Source organism: Andrographis paniculata, unplaced genomic scaffold, assembly GCF_009805555.1.
Source record: "Andrographis paniculata isolate CXL003 unplaced genomic scaffold, ASM980555v1 Contig32END, whole genome shotgun sequence".
Lineage (NCBI taxonomy): Eukaryota > Viridiplantae > Streptophyta > Magnoliopsida > Lamiales > Acanthaceae > Andrographis > Andrographis paniculata.
In genome coordinates this window covers 4,359,619-4,379,633 of record NW_026137565.1, presented here as the reverse complement: position 1 = coordinate 4,379,633, position 20,015 = coordinate 4,359,619, and the positions used below count along the sequence as shown (strand labels likewise).

The 20,015-nt window shown below is 30.4% G+C and overlaps 3 protein-coding genes across 5 annotated transcripts; all 3 read left to right on the top strand.

Annotated features, from left to right (window-relative positions):
• Positions 1 to 207: 207 nt before the first annotated feature.
• Positions 208 to 1,612, top strand: LOC127247868 (transcription factor bHLH162-like). Its single transcript, XM_051269928.1, has 3 exons — positions 208 to 414; positions 497 to 844; positions 1,248 to 1,612. Exons 1-3 carry the CDS (start codon positions 271 to 273, stop codon positions 1,419 to 1,421), a joined length of 666 nt encoding a protein of 221 aa, XP_051125885.1. The 5' UTR covers positions 208 to 270; the 3' UTR covers positions 1,422 to 1,612.
• Positions 1,613 to 5,083: 3,471 nt separating this feature from the next.
• Positions 5,084 to 8,858, top strand: LOC127247872 (probable protein phosphatase 2C 58). 3 transcript variants are annotated; one of them, XM_051269933.1, is made up of 5 exons: positions 5,084 to 5,219; positions 7,451 to 7,702; positions 7,798 to 8,074; positions 8,256 to 8,410; positions 8,507 to 8,858. In XM_051269933.1, the coding sequence occupies exons 1-5, from the start codon at positions 5,184 to 5,186 to the stop codon at positions 8,642 to 8,644; spliced, it is 858 nt and encodes a 285-aa protein (XP_051125890.1). In that variant the 5' UTR covers positions 5,084 to 5,183; the 3' UTR covers positions 8,645 to 8,858. The 3 variants fall into 3 exon arrangements, with proteins under 3 accessions (XP_051125890.1, XP_051125892.1, XP_051125891.1); XM_051269935.1 differs by lacking the exon at positions 5,084 to 5,219 and adding an exon at positions 5,234 to 5,366; XM_051269934.1 differs by lacking the exon at positions 5,084 to 5,219 and adding an exon at positions 5,390 to 6,712.
• Positions 8,859 to 16,724: 7,866 nt separating this feature from the next.
• On the top strand, positions 16,725 to 17,777 carry LOC127247983 (ethylene-responsive transcription factor 4-like). The gene has a single exon (XM_051270102.1). The coding sequence runs from the start codon at positions 16,833 to 16,835 to the stop codon at positions 17,478 to 17,480; it is 648 nt and encodes a 215-aa protein (XP_051126059.1). The 5' UTR covers positions 16,725 to 16,832; the 3' UTR covers positions 17,481 to 17,777.
• Positions 17,778 to 20,015: the final 2,238 nt, after the last annotated feature.

The following is a 20,015-nucleotide window of genomic DNA, read 5'->3' as shown; positions in this document are numbered from 1 at the left end:
TTATTATTATTACCGCAGAGTGACCAAACATTCCAACACGCCGCCTGACGTCAACATAATGACGACCTTCATCTTTTTGACTTTGAATTGAATCCCTCTCTCTCTCTCTCTCTCTCTCTCTCTCTCTCTCTCTCTCTCTCTCTCAGTCTCATTATTAGTATATAAATGGGCGCGTGTCCGTCCACCTCTTCTGCACCTTAAATTAAATTCATTTCCATCATCATCATCGTCCTCAAATCAACAACTCAACAATAAAAAAAAGGAAAAAAAATGGGTAAGGCTCGTAATTGCAGTTCCTCCATTAATGGCGGAGCTCCAAGAATTGAGAGGAAAATCATCGAGAAGAATCGAAGGAACAAGATGAAGACTCTCTACTTCAACCTAATCTCTCTCATCCCTAGCCACCATTCCAAGGTCACTCAATTCTCTCTCTCTCTCTCCAAGATATATAATCATATATCAATAATGCTAAATAACTATATTTCCATGGATGCAGATGGAAGGTTTGCCACTGCCCGATCAGATCGAGGAAGCCGAAAGCTACATCAAGACCTTGAACACGAAGCTCGACAAGATCAGGTTGAAGAAGGAGATCTTATTACAGACAAAAAAGACTTCCGATTCCTGCATTACTACATCCACCACGACAACAACAACGACACCTCTAATCGAAATCCACGCCATGGATCATCATCACAACCTCAACGTTGTTCTAGCCAACGGTCTCCAAGATTATTCCAAGTTCCACGACATGATTAGGCTAATGAATCAAAATGGTGGGGACATAGTCAGCGCGAGCTTCAACCGTTACGGAAATTCGACGATCCAAGTTCTTCAAGATAAGGTCATGATCATCAATTAATTAATAGGTTACGGTGCTAATTTGAAAAATCAGCAACATACTGATTTTCCAAATCATCACACGTAAAATACACAAACAAGACACGTCTTTATTATATATGACATGTGTTGTTTGTTCATAATTACGGCGGCATGTGCTGTATGACAGTATATCATGTGCTAAAATCAAATATTGCATGTGTTGTATGAGACTATATCATGTATTATATTTGTATTACATTAACGTATATTGTGTGTTGTCTATGATAATACCATATGTTATCCGGTAACACACATTGTGTTATTCAGTACAGTGCTGAATCCGCCGCAATTAATTAATTAATTGGGTTCAAATCTTCACATTGAACAAATTGTCTGAATTTTGGAATTTAATTATTTTTTGTCAGGTTGTTGAGTCTGATTCATGCTGCCAAGGCGAGACGACGATGTCGCGAAAGCTGAAGGAATTAGTGTGTGGAGCTTCCGTCGGCGGCAACGAACAATTCGCGGAATCGCGATTGAGTGTATGGGATTATGAAATAGGATCGAACATTTGGGAGTTTGAAATCAAGGATGCATAAAAGACATGAATTTTATATGTACGTATGTATGTAATTGTAACTTGAGAGATTAATACATGTTTTTAATAGTGGATCGAAATAATAAATGGATAAGATACAAATGAATATACATAAGGATGTAATAAGAATCAAAATTATATATAACCCAGAATATAGGTAAAAACAACTTTGTATGTAAATTTAAATAAATATATTCCCTTCGTCCCAGATACCATATCCACGTTGCCGTTTCTGTCCGTCACACATACCATGTCATTTTCTTTTTTTGGAAAATGATTACACACTTTAATCTCATTTTAAATTTTTAAATTTTTCTTTTTTTTTTAATTTTAATTAAACTAATTAGTTATCTTAATCTTAATTTATAATTATTTATATTATAGAATAATTATTTTCACTAATACATTCTTAATTATCTACTAATTACATCCCTCCTAAAATACCGTGTTTACAGTGTAGCAGACACGGTATCTGGGACGGAGGGAGTATAAGACAAGGGAAGGGATTTATATATATGTGAAGGAAGTGTATCCAAATCATCTTAGCCATTTGAATAGAATGTATGATTTCGAAGAAGTTAATATATATATATATAATATTCTAAAAGCATTCGATATCGTTTTTGTTTAATTTTGATCTTTGGTTCTTCTTATAAATAGCCCACCAAAGTTTCATTAACATTAGAATTTTGTTTACTACAAAAATTTATTTATTTATAATTACCTTAAAATTAATTTTATAAAAAATAAGGGATTTTAAATATAAATACATATATTTATTTATTGAAAAAAGATAAAAAATAAAAGAGATTTTGAATGAGTCATATTAAAAATTTAATTAAATTGATTTATATTTATTAAATAAAAATAAGTGAACAGACTGAGTATATTTTTATAGAATATTTTGATGATTGCATAGTAAAAAGAAAATTGAAATCAAACTCTAAATAAATAGAGCTCTTGAAATACCTAAGTTTTAATGATAAGAAATTCGATAGTTAGAAAAGAAAGAAAGAATGTCATTTCTCCCATGCAAATCTTTTACTCCCTCCATCCAAAAAGAAGTATCCATTTGCTTTTTACACGTAGTTTTAGAAATATTAGTATTATATTGGGATATAAGTAGGAATAAAGTATAAATGACTAAAATAACCTTGTTAGTATGTGTGATATAAAGGTAATGACATTTGTGTAATATATTGTAAGTTGTAAGGGTATTTGTAATGTTAGCGATTACTTAGAAAAAAGGAAATGAATACTTTGTTAAAATAAAAAATAGATACTTTGTTATAGGACGGAGGGAGTATACATTTTTTTCTAATTCTTAATTAATATGAATTATTTATGAGTTGGGTCATTTTAATAGTCAATCGATTCGTTGTTAATGGAGAAAGTTAAACGTTGATACCAGTTGAATTTTTTCGTTGGATGATGGGTTAAAAGTAATTTATTTAAATAATATTTAATTTATAATTTTAATATTTCTTCCGCCTATCATAGTTATGCTACTTCTTTTGTTTCAAATAAATTGACCTATGTTAGCGTAGATACGAAAATTTAGATAAAATATAATTATTAAGTAATTAAAAATGTATTAATTAAAATAATTATTGTATAATAAAAATAATTATAAACTAAGATAAAAATAATTAAATACTTTAATTAATATTTAAAAAATTATAAATTATAAAATTTAAAATATAATTAAAATATATAATTATAAAAAAAAAAATGTTAAATTAAGTATGACAGACATAAATACAAAATGAACCATTTATGTGAGATGAAGAAGAGAATACTTTCTTTGTAAATTTACAAAGAAAGATAAACAAAATTTTGAATATATGTAAAGTTATTTAAATAAAATATATATAATATAAATATTATTTTATAAAAGAATAAAATATTATATGATACAAATATATATATAAAACAATATAAATATTTATTTATAATTAACATAAATTAATATTACAAACACTAGAAAAAAAAATTACGAATTAGCAAAAAAAATTTGTGAGAAATTTTATTTCCCTCGCAAACTGTTGTGCGGGAATTTTTTCTCACATCCAAATTAGCAAGCAGATGCGTTTATTTCTTCGCAACTTCCTTCACTAATGGATTTTGCAAGGAAATTTAAATTGAATATCTCTCTTTTAGGTTAATATCATATTCTAAACAAATACAATTTTTTAGATAAAATTGTATAAAATGAATTAATTTCTTCGGAGATATAATGTTATATACTTGAATTTGAGGATTCTTATATAAGAGTAGAACAATATGAAGTCTGATTTTTAATAAGAGTGGAACAAGTTATAACATCATATTGTCCTAATCTTATAATAAGAATCCCCAAATTTAAGTATATAACATTATATTTCCAAAGAAATTAATTCATTTCATACAATTTTATCTAAAAATTTGTATTTGTCTACATAAAAGATTGTGTATTTTAGTATTTTTAATTTGAAAAAATTTTGTTGTGTAGATATAAAAAATAGTACTCCCTCTGTCACAATACAATTTTTTTGTTTATTATTTCTGTCCGTCTCAAAATAATAATCTTATTTTCATAATTAATCATATCACTATAAAACTACTCCTATTTTTTTATTTTTATAACATAATTGCCACTATTTTTTACACTAATACACTTACAAAGTCAAAAAAATCTTTTATTCGTACTTTTTACCAACTATCAATATAATATCAATATTTTTTAAATTTCGTGTTCAACTCAATTAAGACTATAATTTTGAGACGGAGTGAATATTTTTAATATAAAAAAATTATTATTTTGGGTAGCATATAACATACTCCTTTCAGAGTTATATATATATATATATTTTTTTTTGGCTGTATGATAACAATAACAGAGTTATATATATTTTTTTTAAATATCTTTTTATTATAAATTATAAATATCTTTTTAATAGCAGTTATTTATATATATATTATTATTTTACAAATAAAGACAAAAAGATAAATTTGTCTTTTACCTTCAAAATTTACCATCTATTATAGTTATAATACAATATTTATTAATTTTCGGGCTAAAAATAAATATAAGTCTTTTGGCAGTATATTATATATTAGAACCAGTAAAAAATAAATAAATTGTATGAACAAAGTCTTTAATATTTAAAAATTTAGAACAAGCGTATTTATAATATTTTTTTGTCCCAAAAGTATAGTATTGTTGCGTTGGGCATATGATTAAAAAATATTGATATTATATTGGTAGTCGGTAAAAAGTAAAGATAAATGTTTTTTTGTCATTGTGAGTATTAATGTAAAAAATATTGACAATTGTATAATAATAATAAAAAATATGAATAATTTTACAGTAATATGATTATTTATAAAAATAAAATTATTGTTTTATAACGGACAAAAATAGTCAACAAAACTATTGTATCGAGAGTAGGGAATATTTGATAAAACCAGTACTAACATTGCAACTGATCTGCACTGAGGTATATCTATTCAGGCAATAAATTACATTTATTGATTCTACGAATAGCGCTTTTTAGCATTAGATTTTACGACTACATAAAATGTACAGAGCAAAAACGCGTATTGAAAAATGGAACCAAATAATAATAATAATATTATTATTATTATAAATAATTTAGGTTCAATTATTTTCCCACCCACCAATAAGCCTAAATAATTGAGTCATTTTTTGTGTGCGTCAGTCAGGTCAAGATTGTGCTTTTCTGATACAGATTTTTATTTTGGAAGGAACAAAAATCTAATAATGACAGGAGGAAGAGAGATCCTCAACAAGATGAAGGTTTGCTGCTTCGTTTTCGTTTATTTTCTCTCTACGAGATAAGATTTTTTTGGCTTTAACTTCTTCAGAAAGTTTTTGAACTCCATGGCTCCCTTTGTGGCTTGATCTGCAACTTGGAAGATCTATGTGTGGTTTCGTAAATATTTGGTTAGGTTAATGAAATTGAATAAAGTTGATCAATAATCTGATTGTAATTTTTAATGTTTAGAGCACAGAAGAGGTTAAATCGACGGTTGTTGAGCTTCGTTAACGGAAGAACTGTGGGAACAGAAATTGGTTCAAATTTGTGAAAGAGGACCAGAAATGTTACTTATTGCTGATATGTAGATTATCTGTTTTAGGGGAAAATTTTGTGTTAAAGCAATGTTTTTCTTATAGTGACGTTTTGTGAGATTTATTATTGTTGTTGAGGTGTTTATGGTTCATCCTTTAGGATTTGGTGAATCTAAGTTTTTTCTTTTTTCTGATAAATCTGATCAAAATTGATAGAATAGAAATGCTTGATGCCTTGTTAATAATTAGACAAAATAACTTATAACACACATGGTTTGGAAAGTTTGTAAAAAATTGTACGAGACTCTCTGGTTTTCTTTTCAAATATTGTACAGAATTCTATTTTTAAGGATTTTGTGTAATGTTATCAAACTACAGATAGATTATAAGTAATTTTCTCTAATTATTATAATTAAGTGATGGGTAGGAAATAGGAATGAAGCCATTTTCCGAAAAAGGGTGTAGTTAAGTAACTATACGGTGGCTATGCTATCCCGGCCGGGCCATAGTTTGCTCTGTTCTTTTATTTTCTTGCAAATGGTTTTGATTCCTTATCTTGTGTTCTTAGAATATTCGGAAGAAAAAAGAATGTCGCAGTGTTTTTGTGCGAAACAATATGGTTCAATCGCATATGTTTTTGTATATGAGTATGCATTCTTGCTTAAGGGCTTATGTTATCTCATAGTTCACCTTCTTGCTTTATGTTCTTCTTGAAAAAGATTCTTGCTTAAGGGCTTATGTTATCTCATAGTTCACCTTCTTGCTTTATGTTCTTCTTGAAAAAGATTATATGAGATTGATTCTTATGCTATATACGGTTAAGTTGAAAAACCCTCATCACCTATTTTTGCATTATTGACAAATCATCTTTCTGTTGTTGTTGTTGTCAGAACCCATAACAGTCTCATCAAGTTGTATTTATTTGTCTTTCCTAGGATGGTGGTTTCTCAAGACAAAATGGACACTTTGAGTTTGTCCTTTTGTGGTCAGAAGTGTATAGATACACACCATTCCTTTTTTGTACCAAGGAAATTAATTCCGTGTTAGCATAATGGTTGTTGTGGTTGCCTTACTCAGCTCGAGTGGGGAAGTGAAGGAGTGTGGTGGTTTTGAGAGCGTGTGTAGTGAGAGAAAAATTGGCCATTGAATAAGTGTTCGAAAGTATATTGGTGCCGCACTTATTCTTCCCAGCATATACTATTATAAATTAAAAAGAAAATGTGAGTTCGTTTGTGTTTTTATTTTCGATTTTTTCTTATTGAATTTGCCATTTCCTTTTAAAAAAATATATCACATTCAACTACTATTTTTATCTCAAATATATCATTACCAAAAGTACAAAACAAAAATGCAAGTGAACACAATGGTTTGTTTGTTTGTGTTTTTGTATTTTCATATTTTGAGAATGGTGAAAATTTTGAATTTAAATAGTTATTCAAATTTGGTGTAAATAGGTAAAATATATTTTTGACGTAATATATTAAATGAAAATTAATTGTACAATGCCATTTGATGTCTTTAGGAGTAATCTATGAATCATCTGTAGTGGTTTATATGTGGCTTAGCCAGCAATTTCTCCAATTTTCTTCTTTTAATAGTAAACAGAAATAACATTTATTATAGCAGTAGGCGAAAATGTGTGCACTCGAATATGTATAATCCGAAATGGATTGGAAGTAGCTTGCGTTTGCATTGGCTGGCTTGAATCTTTGATCATATTTTTTGGAGAACTTCATTGCATTAGATGTTGCTGCATATCTTGCTACATGATGATCGTAGCTGCGAATTCTGCTTCAAATCTTACATTTGTGACTGTCTGATTTCATACTTGTTTCTGCTTAAACATTATGTGTAATTGGAGAATACATGTGGTTGATGTTTGTGCGGCTCGGGTAGTATTTCATCGCCAAATGTACTTTGCATATATGAAGTTCTTATACTTCCTATTAATCATATAGGAAAAGGCTTGCTTTTCGACTCCAGTCACCCCCGATGCTGGAAAGGGAAAAAGTAAATTCTCGAAGCGCATTTCTCATGGCTTCCATCTTGTGAAGGGAAAAGCAGCTCATGCCATGGAAGACTGTTTGGTTTCTGAATTCAAGATAGTTGACTCGTACGAGTTGGGTCTATTCGCCATTTTCGATGGGCATATGGGACATGATGTCGCGAATTACTTGAAAGAACACTTGTTCGACAATATTCTAAAGCAGGCATGAGTCCCTTAAATCGATGGCACTTTTTACCCTTCTTGTGAAGTTTTTACCTGTCATTAGCTGATTTCATCATCTTTCTGGATATTCTTCAGGACGGATTTTGGACCGATACGGGGAGTGCGCTAAAGAAGGCGTATCAGGCGACAGATAAGGAAATTTTAGAGCAATCGTTTCAGTTGGGAAAAGGCGGGTCGACAGCAGTTACTGCAATATTGATCGACGGACACAAGCTTGTTGTCGCAAATGTTGGTGATTCTCGAGCAATCATCAGTAGGAAAGGCGTCGCTAAGCAACTTTCGATTGATCATGAACCGAGCAAAGAGAAGAAGCTAATCGAGAGCAAGGGTGGCTTTGTATCGAACATTCCCGGTAAGGCGGCAACCACTGTTTTTGGTTTATGAAATCTTGCTGAGATTCTCGAGTATTCTGTGCTATTTATCGACAGTAAATTTTTTTCAAAAATATCTATTTTTTTCTTTTCACAAAACATCACATTAAATGCTAATATTTTTACTATTCTCAAATTTTTTGGCTACAATTTCTTTTACAGGTGATGTCCCTCGAGTCGATGGCCAGCTTGCAGTGGCCCGCGCATTTGGCGACAAGAGCTTGAAGAGACATCTTAGTTCAGAACCTGACGTAGCAGTCGAGATCATGGATGACGATGTTGAGTTGCTCATTTTGGCGAGCGACGGATTGTGGAAGGTGAGAGAGATCGTCTCAAATTTGCTCTTAACATTTTCTCGATCTTGTTTACATACACGATCATCATCATCATCGTCTCGTGTTGATAAATAATAGGTGATGTCGAACCAAGAGGCTGTCGACTCGATCAAGAACATCAAAGATCCAGAATCAGCTGCAAAGCATCTGATTGAGATGGCGGTGTCGAGGAAGAGCAAAGACGATATCTCTTGCATCGTCGTCAGGATTCATTGATCGATCTTGTGTAATTGTCGACATATTTCTTTCTGTGTTGTGTTTGTTTAGGGTAACATTTATATATATATATATATATATATGTATGGCCTAGTGTAAATTTCTGCAAACCTTCAAAATGTGGAATCAATCGCCATGAATATGTTTTAGTTACATTAAAGTATGTGCATGTGTAGCCAATGCAGCAATTTTTCAAGCATATGTTGGCTGTCTTTTTTTCTGTTTTTTTTTTTTTTTTTTTTTTTTTTGTTTTATTTAATTACACTAGGCATTATAAATATGGTTGTTTTGTTTCTGGAACCGAGATATATAAAAAAATTTATTATTTCTAAATTCTTTGAAACTTCAAAACTTTCAAAATTGTTTTATTGACTGGGCCTAAATATCGGAGACGAAACCCATGAAACAAACATTAGTAAAAAAAAAAAAAGGAGCCAGGGGTTGATGCAAATTCATCATATAAACATTTCGGCATACATATATAGCAAGCAAATAGTACACGACAATATTACTTACAATACATCGTTTATATTAATCTAATACAACCACAACATATAACTAACAGTAAACAGATAGCTAGCAAACAACACACGGTAATGTTAGTGACAGCACAACCATTTATATTCATATAATACAAATGCAATATATGAACTAACAACACATGATATAGTCTCACATAGAACATGATCAGTTCATTTCAGTACATGAGATACACTTGTACAGCACACTTGTAATTATAAACAAAAAACACATGTCATTATTACAAACAACACGTGCTATTTTTAATAAAGATATATGTTTTTAATTTTAAGAGTGCTCAAATTAGCACCGTAACCTTCCCAAAAAATTCCATATATTATAAGTAAATGCTTTAGTGATTATATAAGATTAAAAATTTGGTCTGCGGACAATCCCTTCTAAACTCAGCCCACTTAAATATAATTTTGAAATTGGTCATATGCCAACCCATACCCATTTTGGTAGCTTTAGAATCAAGATTCAATTAGAAATAATCAATACTCAATTTTTGCCATACAATATCACAATTTTTTATATGTAAAAAAAAAAAAAAAAAATGATACATTTTTTACTTGTATATTTTATTCGACTTTTTTACTCCTAGTCTCTTAAAATTCTCCAAAATATTACAATTAGAGGCGGATCTAAATGTAAGGTTAAGGGTAGAGCTAGCAAAAATTGACCCGACACGATAACCTGATACGATCCGATACGAAATAATTGAGTTTGGATCAAATATTTCAACATGTTTATGTATACGAGTTGACACGAACCCGACACGATAATAAACAGGTCGGGTTAGGGTTGAGGCTTTCAACTCGAATCCGACACGACAACCTCATTATAATATATTAATATTGATTAATATATTTATTATATATGTAAAATAATCATAATTTAATAATTTTCTCATAAATTAATTTAAACTAAGTTCAATTTTAAATCATTCAATCTAATTTACACTCAAACCAATAAAAACTAACATAATACGACAACATAACAAAAAATTATTTAATTTGAATCAAGAAATTCGACTTAATTATGTATACTGGTCAACACGAGTCAACCCGAACCCGACACGATAATAAACGGGTTAACACGAACCCGACACGATAATAAACGGATCGGATTAGGATTGAATAATTTAACCCGTTTAAAATATTCAACCCGATATAAATCGACTTATTGTCAGCTTTAGCGAAGGGGCAGCCTCCATCCCTCAAAATATTTTTTCTTAGTGTAAAATATATAAATATTTTTATACATAACTATATGATAAATTGCTCCCTTTAATGGTAAGTTTAACACCCTACTATTTTTCTATTTTTTTTTTTTTTTTTCTTTCATCCATTTTTTATGTGTCAAGAAACATTGAAGTATGAATCATCGAATTGGTAGAAGTGAATCCGCTCGAACGCTGATTCCAAAATCAATATTTAATAATAATAAAAAAAAAAAATTGATTCGCTTTTTGGGGTGTGATTCCTTGTAATTTATGAATTAATTTGGTCTATATTTTGATGGAAAAAGATATCGAATAATTAAATAAATAATTAATTAATATATGGAGATAGTTAAGGCGGCGGCAGAAACGCGTAGAGGGCGGCTAGCGGCGGACACGTTCCGCTGTCCTTGGCTTACATCAGGATATTTGTGGGCCCCACTCTTCATCTTTATTATTATTATTATTATTATTATTATTTTATTCTATCGTGTATGTATAATGTATGTCTTGTCTTTTGTCTGAGGCACACACCTGTCAAATGACACGCCAAACTAAACCGGGATGGTTAGAATTCGGGTTTATTCAACTCAGTACTACGCATTAAACAAGTACATATTGCGTGTGTTTGTTTGGCCATTTGCGCTCTGGTTACACAATATATCATCGTTTATTTGATACTATTTATTTTTTAAAAAAATATTATATCAAATATATTTTTTTTAATAAAATTTTAAATTAAATACTAACTTATTATTAGTACGTGACTACTTTGACTATAATAAAATAAATAAATACTTTTAAGTTGGATATACGAAAATAATAAAAATATTTTTAGTTAATACGAAAAAACTGTGTAAATGTATTGCATAGATATATATATTTTTGTGCTGAAAATAATTATTGTATTTGTTATGTAAAATTTTGGGGTGTGTTTATTTATTTTTATATTTAAATTATTATTACGTACTATCTCTGTCTGGTTTTAACGATCTCATTTATTTTGTGTATATTGATATTTGAATATTAATTATTATATCAAAATGTAGTATAAATTAAGAAAAAGTTGCAAAAATATTTCCATTAGTTTCTTACAATACTAATAAAATGTCATTTGGACAAAAAATTATACAAATATAAAGATATTTTTAAAGTTAAATATAATATTTTTCAATAAAAAGATTAAAGTAATAAATATAGCAATGACAATAGTATTATAATATTATTATTTTTAATTATTTACTTTAAAAGTAAAAATAGTGAAATGATAGACGAGTGCACACTTTGAATTGTTAACAATGTGATTGCTCGAGTTTTAAATATTTCAAAAATCATAATAAAGAAAAAAAAAATTATAGTAAATAACACCTTTATTCAGTCACTGTTATTTTCATTTGATATGCACCTATATGTTTATTCATATATTTATAAAAATGTATTTATGTTAAACCAAAAGATATTGAAGCAGTAGAATAAAAGATAATTGACTAATATATTTATTATACTATCAAAAGTGCATTTTATATTTATAAAGTTTGTTTTACAATTTTGTTTCTTTGTGTATGTCCATCATATTCTATTTATCTTTTAGAATTAATAAAATCATTTTTTCTATTTCTCTTTCTTTTTTCGCTTTAATCGTCACATGGTATCAGAGTGAGTACGTTTCTTATTGTAATTAATTTTTTCGTCATGTGTATCGATTCTTTTGATATTACTCCCTCATCTCTCGTACGAGCTCCGGCGTAGTCCATTTGATCGGAATTCATCATCAGTGATAGTGATCAATTAGGTCTTTCTCGCGCGTATCAGTTCAGCTGGATTCCAACAATTGGATTGCCTAGAAAGTTGTTATATAAGCTGCCCTAAGCTGTAAAATCAAAGATAATTTCATTAATGGTTGAATTTTACTATTGTCAAGTTCACATCCAGATTTGAAGTACTGGAAACGTGCTATTAACCTGGTATTATCTTGGTTGAAAAACTCGATTGATCCTGCTATTGTAAGGTCATTTGTGCTTATATCTACAACTAGAGATCTTTAGCTTGAGATCGAGGACATATTTCGTCAATTACTAGCCCTCAGATCCTTCTTTCAAAGAAGAAAATTTATGACCTAACACAAGGTAACTCTACGGTTACTGAGTATTTTAGTAATTCGAAATCACTATAGAGTGATTTTAGAGTTGCCATGCCATTTTCTAAATGCAATGATCTATATACATTGAAAATTTTGAAACTAAATGATGTCAATATGTTGTTACATTTTTTTTATGGGTTTAAATTATATTTTTTAGCATGTTTGCACCCAAGTGATGATGATGAATCATTTTCCATTTATATGCAAAGTATATGGTATGATGTGTAATGTTGAGATGCAAGAAAAAAACTATGAGTAATACTCATCAAGTTGAACATGTTTTGGTTATTATTGCTGTTAAAAGTGGTCCAAAGCTAAAGACTATGAAAATAAGACAGAATTCTATTATAGTTTGTGCTCATTGTAAGTGGACTAGTCATTTAAAGGAAATTTGTTTTAAGTTGTATGGAGAACTAAATTGGTATAGAGATGATGTAGAAAAGAAACGGTAAAATAGTAACTAATGTTTCTGTTTGAGCAATAGCTTCATCTCCAAATTATCTCACTGAAGAACGATTTGAGGAATTGTTTAGGAAGATTATGGAAGGAATATGTTCTCAATCTTCTGTGAATTTTGTTGTTAGTGCCTTCACCTATGCAGATATATTTATAGTAAACCCATTGAGTGTTATCGAGTGAATAATGGACATAGGTGCCTCTTGTCATCTGTGTTCCATTTTGTCCTCATGACATATACAAAGTCTGTTGATACACCTAATGCTATACTTTTGCCATATACTTCATCTAAAATGTGAAAATTTACTAGAAATCTTTTGTTAAACTCATATGTAGAGATTACAGGGGTGTTTTATATACCTGATTTGATTTCTAATCTTGTCTCTATCATCAAACTTATTATGGATCTTAAATATAAAATGATATTTGACTCCAAGCATTTTCTATTGTAGGATTTGAAAACTAGACAAACTCTGCTTGTGGCTTTTCTAAATTCCACTTTATATCTTTATGATACAGTTTTACATAATAATGTGACTTTATCATTATTATATAAAGATGAGACAAACTCAGTGTTATGACATTGTAAGCTTGATCATCCTTCTTGGACGGTTATGAAACATATCAGAATTCATTTTTCTGCTATTAAAAAGAGTACTCCATATGATACTTGTTCTAGTTATAAATTCCTCTTACTTTTTAATGAAAGTGACTCTCGTGCTAGTGCTTTATTTGATCTGGTGTATATGGATCTTTGGGGTCTATTTTCTCATCTCAGCACTACAAATGTTACATATATGCTAATCATTGTTGATGACTATTCCAGGGAAGCTTGGGAGTAGTTTTTTATATACAAATCTAAAACAATAACGATACTTATCAAGTTCTTCACTCATGTTAAAAATCAATTGTGCAGAAAGGTTAAGGTGGTAAGGATTGACAATGGGACATAGTTTTGCAATCGTAACTATGAATAACTCTTCATCAAAGTTGAGAGGAACCGCATATATTTTATTGAAGTGACTAAAAGCTTGTTGTATCATTCAAATATTCCTAAATTTTATTGGAATAAAGCCATCTTGACAGCAATATATCTAATCAACAGAACTCATTCTAGAAAATTGGGGTAGAAGTCACCTTATTCTTTGATTTGCCAAGGACCCTAACTTAAGCAATCTACATGTCTTTGGTTGCTTGTGTTTTACGAAAGATTACAGTTCTAAGTTGAGAACACTTGATCCTAGAGAAGTTAAATGGATCTTCTTGGGCTACAACAACACACAAAAGGGGTATAAGATTCTTGATTGCGTCTTTCATAAGATATGTATTTCACAGGATGTGCTATTTCATTATTCAATTTATCCCTTCTTGAATAATTCTTAAGATGAGGCTTCCACTCTTAAACACTGAGTTTTCTCTTCCAATAATACCTCTTAACCCTCATGAATCAATATTTCTTCATGTTGTAGTAGAATATCCTCTTATGGTTGCTGATCGTGATGCACCATCATTTGATTCTCTTAATGGTTATTTGTCAGTCAGTCAATCATATCATTTTCTATCTGCTAATGATTAAGGACCATTATGCAAATATGAGAGGATAAAAAAATTACCTACAAAATTTTAAGATTATGTAATGCAAGTTGTTTAATCTACCCTGCCCCGCAATTACACTAAAGTATGTAAATATGCAGTTTAGTAGCGAGCAATGGATGAAGAACTTAATGCCCTTATATCAAATCACACCTGAAAATTGGTTAAAACTTTTGGATCCAAGAAACCAATTGGTTGTCGATTGATTTAAAGGATAAAGTACAATCCATATAACATAGTAAACAAATATAAGATTTGAATTGTAGCGGAGGAACTCAAAAGTATGAAAAATATTTTCACGACTTATTTGCTCATGTTGCAAAGAATGTTATAGTTATACTATATTTTATTTTCTTTTGAGAATTAGTAAAATCATTTTTTCTATTTATTTCTCTTTTCGGTTTTTAATTAACGGATAAATACATCCATAATAAAGTGAGTAGGTTTTAGTAATTTTTGTTTTGAATAACTTTATTAATTACTTCCTTCATTCGGGATATAATATTACAAAAATTGTAAAAATAAAAATTTAAGCGAAGTATACTTAATAATAATTAAGGATGTATCAGTAAAATGAATTGCAATATAATACAAATAATTATACTTCCTCCGTCCATAAGAAAGATACAATTTTTTATTTTTGTTCGTCCCGAAATAAGGGTATCATTTTCTAATTTAGTAATTGTACTACATACCTAACATAATAAATATCTTTACCACTTATAATATAATATACAAATATTATTACTTTTATATTACATCATAATAATAGGGTCATTTTTGTCTTTTTTACTACAAACTAATATAATATTAGTATTAAAAAATTTAAGTGCAAAAAATAAATGATAATTTTATTGCAGGACAGATGTAGTATATTAAAATTTAAATGACTAATTAAAATTATAAATCATAAATTTAATATTTTATTATAGCATATAATTATTTTTTAAAAAAGAAAAAATAACATGAAATGAAATAGATATAAATAAAAACTGTGACATAATATGTGAAATAGATGGAGTATATAAATGTAAAACTCTTATTTGCAAGCCACTATGCCGGACATTTCGGATAAGACTAACTCTACAGATCAACATAACTCTTTCAATCACTATTGTCCTCACTCACACGCATTTTAAGAGACTTCTCTACGGTCTAGAGTTCTCTTACGTGGGTTTCGAAAAAAAAAAATATATATACATGCACATTATCGACATAAATAGTCTATTCAATTTTTTTAAATCACTTATCGACATCGAAATATCACATCTTCTTTGACTTATCTCTATTCAACTATGTGGTATCACTATAAAAGAGAAAATTATTTCTAATTAGTGTGTTTGTTTGGGGGTTTGAATTTTGAGTTTAAATTTGAATAGTAAAAATTTTGAATTGGAATAGTTGTATGATGTTATATAAATATGTGCTGATATAATATTTTGAATATAAAAATAATTTTTAGTATAATATAAAAAATAAAAAATAGGTGTTTAATTCGATATTTTTTAGAATAAAAATTAGATAAGTAATGAATTTGAAGGAAAATACTACGAACAAACACCCCCTAACTAAACAATTTTAAAATAATATAAATTAAAAAATAATAAAAAACTTGGGCAAAATTATTCTTTCATATACATATATTTTCTACATATTTGCGTTATATTTTGTATTATATTAAAATATTATAGATATTTCTAAAATATGACTAATATATTACACCATATTACATTAATATTACAAATATAATTTCAAAATCTATGCCGGACAAAAATAAGCTAATAATAATAATAATAATAATTTAAAATGCACAAATAAAAAACAATACATAAATAGTATGTCCGTCCGCATCGAAATCATCGCGAAACGACGGCCGCAAAAAATGTTATAATAGCCGGCACAATTGCGCCTCGGGCGTCCTTGTCTTGTCCCTTTTGCACGCGTCACCCTCCCCCACGCCCCGTGCACTTCACGCGCCCGTAAACCAATCCCCTGCCTACGAAACCGCACACAAATTCCTACACCCTTCCCACACTCTTCCTGTCTCCTTCGGCGCGGCGCGGCGCGGCGCAGTCAAACCTCTCGTTGACCACGCCCTACCCTACCCTACCCTACCCACCCTATATAAATACCCCATTATACTGCGGTCCTTCCCCTTCCCTCATTCCCACCCCAATTTATTACCTCGCCCCTTCTTATTTTTTTTTTCGGTAATAATAAAATCATTTTCATTTCTGCTGTATATTTGGATAAATCAAATGACGAAGGAGAGGGAGAGAGAAAGGGCTACCGCCGGCAGGGAGGCGCACTATAGAGGCGTACGGAAGCGGCCTTGGGGGCGGTACGCGGCGGAGATACGCGACCCGGGGAAGAAAAGCCGGGTCTGGCTCGGGACCTTCGACACCGCGGAAGAGGCGGCGCGTGCATACGACGCGGCGGCGCGGGAGTTCCGTGGGGCGAAGGCCAAGACTAATTTCCCTCTACCTTTCGACTCTGCCGCCGCCGCCGCCGCCGCGGCGGAGGCGGCGCGCGGCAGCCCCAGCCAGAGCAGCACCGTCGAGTCCTCCAGCGCCGACCGCGGCCCCGTCGAGCTCGATCTCACGCGCCGCCTCGGCGCGTCCACCGACGTCAGCGGCTTTCTGAATACCGTCAATGGGTATGGCCACGTGTTCCGCCGTCAACCGACTGTTGCGGTCTTGCCTAACGGCCAGCCGGTTTATTTCTTCGAACCGGCCGTGCATCCGATGGCGGCTTTCCGGATGAACCGGGTCGATATCGGCGGTGGCGGCGCGGTGCAGGGAGAATCGGACACGTCGTCGGTGGTGGATGAGAATAATTTCGAGGGCTCTGATGGTAAGAGAGGTGTCGGGTTTGATCTGAATCTTCCGCCGCCGGTGGAATCTTGACTGTCTCCGGTCGACCGGAGGATTAAACGGCGGTTGAAGTGATTTTGTAAATATTATTGGAAGGGGCTTAGATTCTAATTTTTTGCAGCTCGGAGGAATTTCTCTAGTTGTTACAGTGATGATTGTACTATTGATTTCGGCATTAGATGAAAGAAGACGACGGGAAGTCTTTTGATTTACTTAATTTCGATTACTCCAGATCCGATTTCCGATATTGAACTTGCCACGTGCGTGGCACGTGGTTTAAAGCCAGATTAATTTGAATGTCTTTTTTATCGGCCTGTAATGTATTGTCATGTAACGTTGCTGTAAAATTTTAGCTTTTATTGTTTTGAAAATCTATAATAGACAAAACCTCAACCATAGACCAGTCAAATTTTATTTCAACATTTTCTTTTTACTTCAATATGTATATGTATTTTCCCCAGACGTCAGATCCAATAGTGGGGTGTACACGTGGTTTTCTATATTTAAATTATTTTGGATTTATAAAAGTTCAAATATAACACTTTAGGATGGGATTACAAATAGAAAATGAAATAATTAATTAAAATTACAATTAGAATGAAATTTAAATAATAAATTAGACTGTACAGTAGTACAAAATAAATATAGAACCGCATGCAATACAAGTGGTCAAAAAAATTTTCTTTTAAAAAAAAGATGGGAGGCGCCGACAGAGTGACGGCTGTCTTGATAGTGGTGGGGCCTACGAAAGACCTCTAATTCCGCGTTGACAGGACACGTGTCAGAGCCACGTGTAGCTTATGCTTTAAGCCTGCCCGCCCGCCCGCCCGAACCCCACCTACCTCAATTATTTCGATTTGATTTGTTTTTTTTTTTTTTTTTTTAATATAAATCAATTAAATAAAATATAAAGAAAATTTTATTTGAATTTGAATTGGATTCTAATTTGGGTTATTTCAACAATAGTGAATGAGCTGTAGATTCGACGAGGGATTGTACTTGTGGGTAGAGTTATTTGTTCAGTTGTTATTTAAGCTTTTTTTTTTTTTTTGGAATTTTGATTTAGTAAAAATTATATCATTTTTTATATATATTTTTTACTATATTGTGTGTTAGTAATCGTCATTTTGTAATTGTGGCACAACTTATGTAGTTGCATTGTTGTCTTTTGTAGTCAATTGTGACATTTGATTTGTTACCCTTTTGAATAAAATGGGCTCTTTCTTGAGTGGCATATTGGTACTTGTTCACAACTTCATCGATATAATATGATTATATTATTGTGAATATGTACACTAATTTTTAGATAGATGATTAGTTCATACAATATTAATTGAAGTTCCTTCAATTAAAATAAAATAATTGACACACTTCATTTATACAATTACACCAAATGGAAAAAACAGTTAATACACTTCACTTAGGACATGATATAAAATATTTAAGTTTGGTTATCGACAAATCAATTTCATATTGATTTTTTAGAATAGTATTGATTAAGAGTTCGGAAAATACCAATAAAGAGTTTAAATAATACATTATTTATATCAATATAATATAAATAAAATAAAAATACTAAGAACACATAACACAAATACAGTACAAATACAACACAAGTACTAAGAAAGTAATAAGAACACAATCAATATAGCTCACAATCATCAAGGATGAATCAGAATTTAATCGACCAAATAGCAAACTACGCAAAGTAATTCCCGGGCCTTTTAATAATATTTTTAAAAAATTAATTATAAATATCTAAATAAATAATTCAAAAAAAAAAATTGCTAGTTTTTTCTTTATCAAAATATTTTCAAATTTTACTATTTCAATTTTATTTTCTCTCACAAAATATTTCATCAAATATTATTTAAATACAAAATTTAAACCAAATTTTCTCAAATCAAATTCAAAGAAACACACCCTATTCTTTGGGTTTGGTTACAAAATTTAATTTAGATTTTTTATTTAATAGAATATTTTGTAAGAAAAAATATTTTCTGTTCAAAAATTTAAAATTGAAATGATGAAATTTGAAAAAGCTTTTGTTAAAGAAACACATGGCTATTAAGTTTTAAAATTATTGTCAAATATGATCATGAATTAAATTTCATTTTCTACCATTGTCTCTACCCAATGAATAATAGTATTGTATTAATTAGTAAAAATGTGTAAGAAAGATTTGACATTTTTGTCATTTAATAGTATTCTATACTAATGTATATGATTACTTAAAATTGATACTTTAAAATGAAACGGACGAAAATTGTATAATGAGTACTTTGAAATAAGACGGAGGAAGTATAATTTATTTTTTGCTCACCGATAAAAAAAAAAACCAAGCAGTTAGACACTAAATATTTTGTTCTTATTTAGCCTATGTAAGATTTCATATATATCTTGTTTAAGGTTCAGGGTGTAGGTGGTATATAAATACCTAAATGTTAATTTAACAAAATTATACATATTTAAACCAAAGTTTATAAATGAAAATGTTAATTTTGAACCTTATGCACTCAAAATTTTACTCAAAGAATGTGAAAACTAGTACATTAACAATTATGCCAT

Bases quoted from the DNA above. Each gene is read 5' to 3' on its own strand.
- LOC127247868 (XM_051269928.1), top strand. From the start codon at position 271: ATGGGTAAGGCTCGTAATTGCAGTTCCTCCATTAATGGCGGAGCTCCA. The intron at 415-496 runs GTCACTCAATTC...CCATGGATGCAG, and splicing joins TCCCTAGCCACCATTCCAAG to ATGGAAGGTTTGCCACTGCC. The intron at 845-1,247 runs GTCATGATCATC...ATTTTTTGTCAG, and splicing joins TCCAAGTTCTTCAAGATAAG to GTTGTTGAGTCTGATTCATG.
- LOC127247872 (XM_051269933.1), top strand. From the start codon at position 5,184: ATGACAGGAGGAAGAGAGATCCTCAACAAGATGAAG. The intron at 5,220-7,450 runs GTTTGCTGCTTC...TTAATCATATAG, and splicing joins AGATCCTCAACAAGATGAAG to GAAAAGGCTTGCTTTTCGAC. The intron at 8,075-8,255 runs GTAAGGCGGCAA...TTTCTTTTACAG, and splicing joins CTTTGTATCGAACATTCCCG to GTGATGTCCCTCGAGTCGAT.
- LOC127247983 (XM_051270102.1), top strand. From the start codon at position 16,833: ATGACGAAGGAGAGGGAGAGAGAAAGGGCTACCGCCGGCAGGGAGGCG.